The sequence below is a fragment of the Cornus florida genome, unplaced genomic scaffold (genome assembly GCF_030987335.1).
Source record: "Cornus florida cultivar Cherokee Brave unplaced genomic scaffold, ASM3098733v1 CherokeeBrave_3.0.0_Hap2_Chr09, whole genome shotgun sequence".
In the NCBI taxonomy this organism is placed as follows: domain Eukaryota; kingdom Viridiplantae; phylum Streptophyta; class Magnoliopsida; order Cornales; family Cornaceae; genus Cornus; species Cornus florida.
Genome location: NW_026775579.1, coordinates 84,973,376 through 84,984,806, shown reverse-complemented (window position 1 = coordinate 84,984,806; position 11,431 = coordinate 84,973,376). Strand labels below are relative to the sequence as shown.

General features: G+C 36.0%; 1 protein-coding gene across 1 annotated transcript; it reads right to left on the bottom strand.

Annotated features, from left to right (window-relative positions):
• Window positions 1-434: 434 nt before the first annotated feature.
• On the bottom strand, window positions 435-9,638 carry LOC132274820 (probable sucrose-phosphate synthase 2). The gene is made up of 12 exons (XM_059776158.1): window positions 9,221-9,638; window positions 6,805-7,037; window positions 6,192-6,255; window positions 5,402-6,100; window positions 4,475-4,606; window positions 4,257-4,388; window positions 4,000-4,176; window positions 3,864-3,917; window positions 3,711-3,773; window positions 2,406-3,362; window positions 2,187-2,314; window positions 435-955 (listed from the first exon to the last, which is right to left on the bottom strand). Exons 1-12 carry the CDS (start codon window positions 9,497-9,499, stop codon window positions 667-669), a joined length of 3,207 nt encoding a protein of 1,068 aa, XP_059632141.1. The 5' UTR covers window positions 9,500-9,638; the 3' UTR covers window positions 435-666.
• Window positions 9,639-11,431: the final 1,793 nt, after the last annotated feature.

Here is an 11,431-nt window from a genome sequence, read left to right as displayed (position 1 = left end):
TTTTTTTAACACTTTTAGGACACAGTGAGATGATTTTATAATTATTATTTTTCAAAATAATAAATTTCAATGCAATTTAAAACATATTATGAATTAAGTTTACAAATAATATAAAATTTAAGGAAAAAGAAGAAGAAGAATCGTCTAGTTCTAAGCTTCAAGCCAGTGATTTCATCCATTATTATAATGGTAAAATGAGTAAAAAAATTTACTTTTTACATATATTATTATTTTTTAACATATCTATGTCGTATCCCTGGACATTAACATGTGACCAATTGGAGTAACCTGAGGAGATACAATTAGACAAACAATATATATATATATATATATATTGAAAACAAAAACCTTGGACAAATCCAGTTCACAAATCCTCTTCAATTAACAATCAACATTGGCACAGCAGTTGAAAATGCATCTCAAATCCATTAAAATTCTAGGCAAAATTGCTTTTCTCCAATTAAATTACTAAGAGAAAAATTTATAGTTATAAACCAAGTTTTGTACGTCATATCTAACAACAAAAGCATTTCACAACAATGAGAATCATCGTCAGAATTCATTTCAGCAGAGACTCACATTCCTTCAAGACTGCCACAAAAGAAAAAGAAAATAATGCTATGGTAAATTTGCATTCCTAGAAAGAATAGAGGCTTCTTTGTGCTACTACATTCCTCCACCAGATACTGATACTTGCTTAATCGCATTTGCAATCTCTTCTGCTTTTATTACTCCATCTGTGTATGCGACTAGTGGGCTCTCTCCCGGAACAATATCGTCTTTTAGATAGCTTCCTGTTGTTCTGAGCAGCTCTTCGGACCCTTTCTCCACCAACCCTTTCATGACAATTGTCTTGTGAGTTCCCGATATTAATTCTTCATAATCCGTGTCTCCAGTTTCACCGAGAATCACATACATGTTTGCAACGTTCAATCTCCAGCGGACGAAAAGGTACCTAATGAATTATCACGGGATTGTCGAAAATCACAATCCATTGGAATCATCCCAAATTAAGCTAAGGCCACAATCTAGGAAGATAAAATGGCATGACAATTCAATCAAAGTGATGTCTTCATTTGGCGATTTCATTAAAAATTTAGTGTGTTTTTACACTTAAAATCCATAAAGAATCCAACTTTTGCACTCAAGCAGAAGGATTTCTTGTTACCAACGCTATGCGGAAAACAATAAAATGAGAGTACTATTAGTATATGTGCCGAATTTCTCTCCACTACTGTGCACCTAAACCAATTTTAAAGTGTAAATGATACCTCATTGATGCTAGTGTAACAAAGCAATTTTCTCATAATTAAATAGCTGTTCAAACGTATATTTTTGTTAATCATTTTAGTACTTAATTCTTAAAAACGAAGGCACGTGTCTACGTCCGTGTGCGGAAAAAATCCAAAAAAGGTTGGTCGGAAGCTGTTGTATTCTCTCTCTAACTGAAACACCCCTAAACTTGCTCCAAAGAGCTGTTTTCTCCAATTGGTGTGTACATATCTTCTAAAGAGTTAATCAAAAATTATTGTTCCCACTTTCATGGGGACCGGACAAATCCTTTTGATCAGATAACCCAGGAGGATTTTTTTTTTATGCCCACAGGAATTAAACACAAGACTTATTAGGTCATGCCCACAGGCCTCATGACAACTCAACTACTCCGTGGGGTTGTGTTTATCAAAAGTATTGTTATATGTTATATACTTTACTTTCTTTTGTTTAAATTTAAAAAGAAAAAAGAAGAAGACTAAAACGCAAAGAATTCTAATAAAATACCAAAAATATCCATTAGTTAGACAAAGTTGGTTTGCTAAGCTTCCATATTTGCATATACCCATCCAATAAAATAAGGCACATGTCCATAACTTTTTAGACTTGAACCAGCAGTAACACTAGGAACTCTGGGAATTTGTGACGAAATTTAGTTCAAGGAGTTAGTCGCAAAAGACTGAAAAATATGAGAAGTTTTTTTTTTTAATAATTTAACCTTGTTAAAATTCTAAAATATCCTTAATTTGAAAAAGTGAAGCGAATATAGTCATGCAAATGCCGCACATACAAAAGAAACTCATTCTAAATCCCAAAACACACAATCCCAAAGATACATTTTTTTCCCCTGGGAATGTGCAAAATATCAAATTTTCATGGGATGTTTAAAAGGCTGATAATTTACAAGATATTACCTGAGTGCCTGTGCCCGAGATGCAAGGAGAGGGATAACTTGCATTCTTGTTGAGTTCCTGCAGTACATCAGATGGCAACGGAGACCTCGCATCCTGAGTTTCTGCCTCAAATCATCCACTTTCTTTGCCTGCAAAAGCCAACAACCATGATTATTACCTAACTAAAGAAACCAGCTACTTTTCAGAGAGCTAATGCTTGCATTTGAAACTAGCATCCACCTTGCTAAGATCCTTTATCAAGTAAGAGACACAATGGGAATTGCTTGATTTCATGTCTTCCTCGATGGGACTTGAAGATTTAGTGGACTTATCTTTTACACCTTCAACTATATTCATCAGCTTCCAAATGGTTTTTTTTAAACCTTCACAACCCCAACGGTAGTCGATATGTGACGCATAATCCGGGTCCAGACTCAGTTTTCCATCTTCTTCTGTACAATTACCTGGGTAGTAAACTTCGCTCCCACTGCTACAAATCAAAGCATCAAATTCAGTTACTTGGATATTTCCTGATTTCAGAAATGCTGTCAGTTCTGCAATTGGCATAGCAGTTAATAGACCAAAGCCTGAGAATCTCGCACTCTGTGAGTCTAATTTCACGGCCTTAAATATCTCCTGCAGTATCTGAATCATCTTCTTTTCGGGAGCGCCACTGCTATCATAGCAATCAAGCGCTATTACAATCAATCGACGTCGTCTCCTCAACATGGGATACTTGCTTGCCACATTATCAAGTGATTTCCTGCCACCTTCAGAATCTTGTGGTCCTGTCTCCGGCTTCTTCATCTTGCTCAGGAGCCGCTTCACTTGTTCTTGCAGCTCAGCTCCACTAGCTGCAGCAGTATAGTCGAATGATTCATTTAGTGATGCCTTTTCACCATCGATCGAGAGCCTAAGGGACATATCTTGGACATCCTTAAGTGAATCATTCAGGGACTCCTCGTTAGCCAATTCATCAACTGGTGTGTCAGTTTGCCATTGTGGATGCCTCATCCGACAGGCTGCCACTCTTGTTAAATATGTACGGCAGTGTTCAGGCCATGAGAAGAGATGTATGTTCTTCCAACCATTTTTTCTGCAGTCGTGCCATAAATTCTTCTCTGATACTAGTTTAAGCAGTGCATCAGCGATAGCTTGCTGATCATGAGGGTCCACAAGCAGACCGTTGTTCAGAGCCTAAAATTGCAAAGAAAAAAAAAAGAAGAAGAAAAAAGCAATGAGAGGTCATATCACCAAAAGAATCAAGTCATTCATTATCTTTGCATCATCCACGTCCATTTGGTTGCTGGGAAAATGGTGAAGAAATATACAACAGCCATTCTATTTTATTTGGTAGGGAACAATACCCATTATAGCCCATACTATTCCTGTCAAATACTGGTTTTTTTTTTCCCTCTTCCTTTCTCTTACTGGCAACCGAACAGTAGAAACAAAAATTATACAACATTTGGCAAGTGGCGCCCCCAAAGAGGGGGGAGGGGTGTGTAAGTTGTGGCTTTGTGGGGGTAGAAAGATTATCCTTACCCGATGAATGTCAACTGGACCACCATTTTTAGTTGCCACCATTGGAAGTCCATGTGCTGCAGCCTGCATTGTTCCAAACAAATAGCTTTCAAAATTTCTTCCCTAACCAGATCAAGATGACCCATGAAAGAGGGGTAAATAATTGAAACCAACCTCAATCAAGGTAAGCCCAAAAGGCTCAACTAGAGCAGGATTTATGAAAACTCCCTGCCATATTTCAAATCGCTTAATGAGTTATCACCATAAAACCATGTAAAGCAAGTTCTAAGAGCTGTGAACTTAAGTGTACCTTAGTTTTTGCAGCGAGGCGGTAGATATCTGGGACATCACTTTGCCTGTGATGCTTCGGGAAGGCCACTTGTCCATACAGGTCATACTTATCAATCAGCTTCAATACTGTGGTGAGCACGCTAGCATTTCCAGAAGACATCTCATCTATATCATCCCTATTACCCATTATAAGTGTCTGCATACAAGTTGGTTTTGTTAATAGTGTTCAAATATGTTGCCTGGTGGGTAGATCAGTGACCGTGCCAGCTTACTTACAAGATTAGCAAGCTCCCTTAATGGGCGACATTCTCCAAAGGCTTTCAAAAGTGTGGTTATATTCTTTTTTGGATCTGGTCTTGATAAGGCCAAAATCATTGGTTTATGAGGATTTGTCAGGAAACGCATCACCTGCAGAGACAGTTTAATTGTGAGGTGACTACACTGATAAAGATATTCATAGGTAATGAGAATAAACACAGAGATATTGTACTCACTTCTGACCATATTGTTGGGAGTGCTTTAGGAGACGATCCATCAGTATTAGTCAGTGCTGTGAGTTCTCCATCGGCTTCAGCATTTTCTTCTTGAGCCACTACGTTGCTGAAGTCCATGCCAGGAGGAATGACCTGCAAATGGAAGTAGTAGTATTAAAATACTAACAAGTTATTCTGGAGGTTCCTTACTGAAAAAAGAAAAAAAGAAAGAAAAAAAAAAAGAAGTTATTCTGGAGGTTCATAAAATAAATTTAAATTCAACGGAATTATCTGTGATCCTTATTGTTTGCCGTTGAGATGGCTCCATGACCAATGTTGTTGTTAGCCACTTTGGTAATGGCAAACAAATAGTAACTTAAACCATTCAAAGCTGGTTGCAAAAATTAAAAGTTAATACTATAATGGCGGCATGGCAGATAGGGATTGAAACACACAAATATAACAAGTAACTTGCAACAAATGTCAAAGTTAGGTATACCCAGTCCATCACTCACAGCACCCAACCTTCATGGACAAACAGTGAGTGATGGGTTCTAGACTAAATGGTCAGATTCAATTCCAAAAAGTTTCTTTTAGATTTATTTTATTCAAAAGCGTAGCCCCATTTTTAAAGTTTTAATTTTTATGCATCCCCAAAGAGGCTTTGTTTTAGATACCAGATGCATCTTACTGTGAAATTCATTCATAAAAAAGATAATGGGGGACAAAATCTATTGAACTTGTGCTACATTAATTTAAGAACGCTGGCATGAATAGGGAACTGAAACCATACGAATGTTATCAAAAGGCATTATTAATTTAAATTGCTTCAATTGGAGATCATGTAATGTGAAAGTGTGTGTGTGTAAGGTGAAAAGGGCAAATAGTGAAAGCACATTATATTAATGGAAGAGAGAGTATATATAGATATCCAGAACAATCACTTACCACCATCCTTGGCATGTATCGACCATGGCAATTGACCCCTCGTCTAGCACGCGCCCGCAAAACTTTCTCAAGCTTAACATCAAACCCATCATATAGTCCCCATTGTTCATCAATCTCCTGTTTGGTGCTCGTTATAACAAGTTCTGCAGCATCAAGGGAAAGCTCTTCTGCTTCTATCCTCCTCATAATTTTATATGTTGAATTGATATCCTCTTTTGACTGCCTTCCTTGTTTAAGTAGCTGTTCTAGCTTATTTCTACCAAGTGAGTGTCCAGTTAGAACCATTGGAACATTTAAAGCACCTGAAAGAAGAGCAGCACTATCCCCTGCATCTGCATAATGGCCATGAATTACATATGGCCAAACAGGGTGGCCCTTACCAATTTGCTCACCCAAAACTTTTGACATATTAAGAACATGAGCCAGAGCTCCATCTACAAATTCTTGTATGTGAGGCCACAATAGTTCTTTCCGAAGGTACTTGTCACGTGGACCAAAGGGTATCCTTATAATATAAGCCCCGCTGCTTTCTCCCACATCTGCATCATCAGCATCTTCAGGGCCTGCAGTAAGCATCTCTGTGGGCTCTCCATAGCTCCAGTCCACATCAGGCGAGGAAACTTGGCGGGTGAATAAATCTACCCTATACACCCCTGGCATCCTAGCAAGCGCCCGCGCAAGCTCCACCACATATTTGACCTGAATTTTAAATGAAAACCAGCAACTCAAGTAAGACGAGAAACATATTTGAAACAAGAGTTATATATTAATAGAAATATGCAAAACTTACCTGACCACCAGTATCAGAATCACGACCAAGCTCCATTTGTTCTCCTCGGACCAAACCATGCAAACTGGTCAAGAAGATGAGTTGCAGTAATTATAGAAAAAGTGGCTAAACAGATTGACTTTTGAGCAACTTCAAGAAAATTTATCTCTATACTTGTACACATGTTGGTATATGATGCTAGTTTAACGACTTGAACTGTGGATGGTTCAAGCAGTCACCAAGAAATCTGGTAGATAAAAGCTGTTTTTTATGGAAATTTGAATTGGTCACCCCAGAAAGATAAATAGTTTGTCAATATTCATGACAGGACTACTACAATAACAGAATTTTATTCCTGGCAAATGAACAGAGCTCTAAAGGTTAATCTGAGTAAAGCACTAAATATCATTTTAGTGACTTTTGGAAGTCACTATTCATCAGAGTCAAATTTAAATACGTCTTTAGTAATGGAAGCTAAATAAAATTATTGAACTCATAAAGAAAGTATATAACTGATGATAAAGAACTTTCAACATGAAACATCAACATTAGGAAAAGAAGTTTGGCTGAAATTCATTAAGAGTGAGCAGTTCAGTATGGTTTATTGCAAAAGGCACGCTGAAAAAAATTGTACCTGATAAGAATAATGTAAAGTTTCTTTTCCTTATTGTTATCCGACCATACTTCCAAGTTGGAGAAGTTCCGTTGGAACTTTTTCCTTGGGCTGTCGATTATAATTGCCTCCCCAAGAACATCCCCTCTCTCTCCCTCAGACAAGTCCTCGGACATGTCTTCTGTGACATCCTTGCGCCCTTGTTCCCGCTCCCACCTTCGGTGTGCCAACCGTTGGAAATCCTCCCATTCCAACTATCACCCAAAAAAAAAAAAAGGTAAGAGCTATTTGAGCCATTTAAGTATTTCTCTTGAAAAATAAGGGTATTGATCAAAGCATAATTCATTTTCTCTTGAGATGCAATAGTTCTAGTAAGCAATAGGTATGGTACCTCCACTCTTCTGATGTCTCTATGCAAAAAAAATATAACTCTGATAGTAGTTACTGAAGAGAAATTAGTTAAAAAAACATGGTGGAGAAATTAGTTAAAAAAACATGGTGGGGCTATTTGGACGGGGTAAAAATACTATACTCAAGACAATATGATTAATCACATGACATATACACATACATGTTCATATAAATGTATAACTTGTATATTCAATCATATAAAAATAGACAGAAATTTCCTTATAAACGCATTTTTAATTATTCATTTATTTCACACTTTTCTTTTCAAAATACGAACTTAAGTAGACCAACTCAAGCAGAAACTCGAATCCCCCAGCATTATGTTTTGTGCAATCCTGAAATTTGCTTTACATTATGGAACACTGGGACTTTGGATCTACCATCACAATGGAAACTGAATTCTCCTAAGGACTTCTGTACAATTGAACACATAATCAATTTAGCGGTAAACACCGATGCAGCAACTAAATAAAGCTAGTCATAGCACCACCTGGCAGATGGAAACCTCATTCGGCAATATCATATATGCATGTTGGTAGGGAGCGTCATGATACACGGTATGTTTGTGCAACTGCTCACGGAGATTATTAATCAGAAATATATATAACTAAATAAAGGGAAAACTATAGGAGCCAAAAGTCGCTCCAATTTTTTTTATTATCAGTGTACACTGTACACAATAGGTACCATCTTCTCTCTCTCCCTCTCTCTCTAATAAAATCCATTGCAAAATATCTTCAAAATTCAAATAATTGATTAGAGTCAGTATTCCTTCAAAACATAGATACTGTAGTTCAAAAAATAATTAAAATTGAAGACAACTAAACATTTAAAACCCACTCTATATCCAAAAATTGCAACTTGCAAAGATATATACAAGTTTTTGTCAACAAAATTTTACCAGACAGGAAAAAAAAAAAAAAAAAAAAAAATTCAATGAAACTGTAAATAGGACCACATACTGTACACGGCAAAACAACCAAATTCATCTTTTTGGCAGGAAGATCAAGAGATACATATGAAAGATGGAGAGAGAGACCGCTTAACAGACATCAACTTTTTAGAAACATCACGAGACCTCATTGACACACGAGAAAGAGAGAGAGTTGCATTTACCCATTTCTATAAAATAAAAATAAAAAACAAGAAACCCATTAGCCAACCTCCCCAATACCCTGAAAGCAGAGTACATCCTATTGCAGTGACCCAGAGAGAGACCTATCAAATTAAATGAAAAAGCTCATTCAAAGTCTCTGTCCCTCCTCTCTATCTATATTCTGGAATTCAAGATACCTACTAAGAACTCATAATCATACACATAAATACACATATACAAAGATATAGATCATCCTTGCCTTTATCCCATACAAACAGGTCGGGCACATGGATTCTCTTTTTCCCCTCTTTTCTATCGTAAACCATATCTCCTATTATATTTAATTACCTAAAATCATTTCTTAGTTTAGGTCGGCCTCTTTGTCGTTAAGGTTAAATGCAAATCAATCTTCCTCTCCTTCAAAATGCTAACAGGCGCTACACCTAATTTTTCCCTAATCTTTTGATTATTAATATATATTGACAGTCACCCAATTCTAAATACAAATACACATACTCATAATTCTATACAAGCCCACATACACTCATCGACTCATACTAAGTGCCTATATAGATAAATAAACATATACACAGAAGTACCACCTATATAGATAAATAAACATATACATATAAGTACCTATATAGATAAATAAACATATACTACACATACATGACGTATATTCACATACACATGCAGATCATAAGGAAACCCAATTCTCCGAAAAATCAAGAAACCCATCGACAATCACCCAATTTTAATATATATATATGTATAGAGAGAGAGATGAACCTGCTTCTTCTAGATACGTATAAACACTCACTCGAGAAACCCCAATCCCCGAAAAATGAAGAAACACATTGACAATCACCCAATTCTAGATATATATAAACAGTCGCTCACATGCATATATACATATAGAGAGAGATGGACCTGTTTCTTCTTGCGAGCGAGATGCCAAATACGCCAGCACATGTTCTCGAGCCTCGAGCTCCGTTCCCTGGTGTTGCGAGTGGCGACCACCTTGATCCATGTCCGGTGCAGGTCACTCTCGTCCACACCAGTCACCACTTCCTCCACAAAGTACTTTGTGGGATTGAAATGCCCTCTCTCTCTCAGGTTCACAGGCGTTGGCTTGTGGTCATCTATAGCTGACGCCCCACTGTCCAATATCGCCTCCAAGTACCCATTAATCCACTCATTCCCAGCCATTTTCTCTCTGTCTATAATAGATTTTCTCGGGAAAATAAAATTTTACGGGAATGTTTTTATTAGAGTTCTGTTACGAGAGAAACTCCTGAAAATGGTGGAGACAGTGTTCGAGTATGTAACTAATTATGGTGTTGGGGAGATTCGGCATTGTGAGGGAGAACCACATGGCGGTTGGTGGTGGGCCCAGGATTTAACACGTGTGATGTGGATCTTGAAGGATTAAATAAGTTTAATGCAATGAGGGTCTATTGTATCCCTTTGGGGTTGAGGTGTTTTGTACACTTTTTCCAATGTTGTCCGATTCCCAATGCGACCTGGGCGTTTTCCTATTTGGAGAGGCCTCAATTCTCTGCGGCATCTCTTGTCTGCTTTTGCTACAACCACACATATATGGGTACAAAACTATTTTCTCACACATAATTTAATACATTATACATATACCTTCCGAAAATTTATATATATATATATATATATATATATTTTATTCCCTCTCATTAATTAAAATTATTACTGGACAGTAATAATTTCAATTAATGAGAAGAAAGAAATTCTTTTGGTTGTCACTTTTTATTGGTGACTTAACACAACTAATGTGAGTGAGTTGATTGTTAATGGACCATTACAAAATTAAGTTAATGAGAGGAATTAATGGAATAGTCACAAATTTACAGTAATACATTTTTTTTGGTTTTGTTTTTAACCAAATTGGTTTGGTTTTGGAGTCAACTTAATTTTCTTATCAATATGGAGAAGTTATGCATTTGTTATATCATTGCATCTTAAAAGGGATATTTCTTGAAATTATTGTTTGTTTGTTTCCAACCTATAATCTCTATGTCACACCATAGTAACATCAACTTTTTGATTGTATCAAGCAATTTATTTGACAGAGATGTATTATCAAAGTTGTAAATATTGTAAATTATGAAAAAAAAAAAAAAAATTCTTCCAAAAACCTTCCACAATGCCTTGGCCCATCTCCAGCTTTAGCCAGCTTGATCCAATTTTGGACCACATCGAACTTGCTTAAAGGAAGTGGGTCTGCTAGCTCGCCAGTTTATTCGCTAGCCCTGATGAGCCGGCCTGCGATTACTTAATTTTTTTTTAAAAAAATATTACTCAAAATGATGTTATTTTAAAGATAGAATTAAAAAAAAATAAAAATCAAAACGGTGCCGTTTTGCAACGGCTACTTTTTTATTTTATTTTTTATTTTAAAAAGGGGCAATGGTCCGAACAGTAATGGCCTGTTTTGCTGACCGGTTATCCCTAAAATTTGGTTTTTTCACTTTTTAATTGGTTAATTTAGAGAGCAAAATTGCGGAGAGGTTATTGCAAATGGTTTTGGGATGTACATTAATAGTTAAGGATTGTAATTCATAAAATATATTAAATGCTAACAACTAATTAGGAAGGAATAAAAAGAGGAAAAATTCAAAATGAGAGAGGATGATACTCGATAGATGCAAATTATGGGTTTTTTTTTTTGGGTTGTTGTTGTTGTTGTTGGAAAGGAATATAGTAACTTTTTAACCAAAAAAGAAAAAGAAAAAGGAATACAGTAACTACTATAAATTTAGTAATTTAACTAGAGAGTTAAACAGTTTAGTTTTTTATTTTTTATTTTTTTTAAGATGGTCGAAAAGACAAATAATGAATCATTCAATATAACTTTTAATTCGGTTGTTAAATATGGTAAATTCATGACTATTGAGTATTTGTTTAAAGAGTAATGTCCACACACACCATCAACTCTCCATGATAATTAACAAATGCATGGATTGAAAAATGTATGAAATAGTTGATTTAAATTTTACAATTCTAAAAAAATTGTATCAATCTAATGATAAAATATGAAAACTCGTAATTCTTCTTGCCAACGAAAGCTTTGGTTCTACAATTTATTATTCATGCACCAGTCAATTATGATGA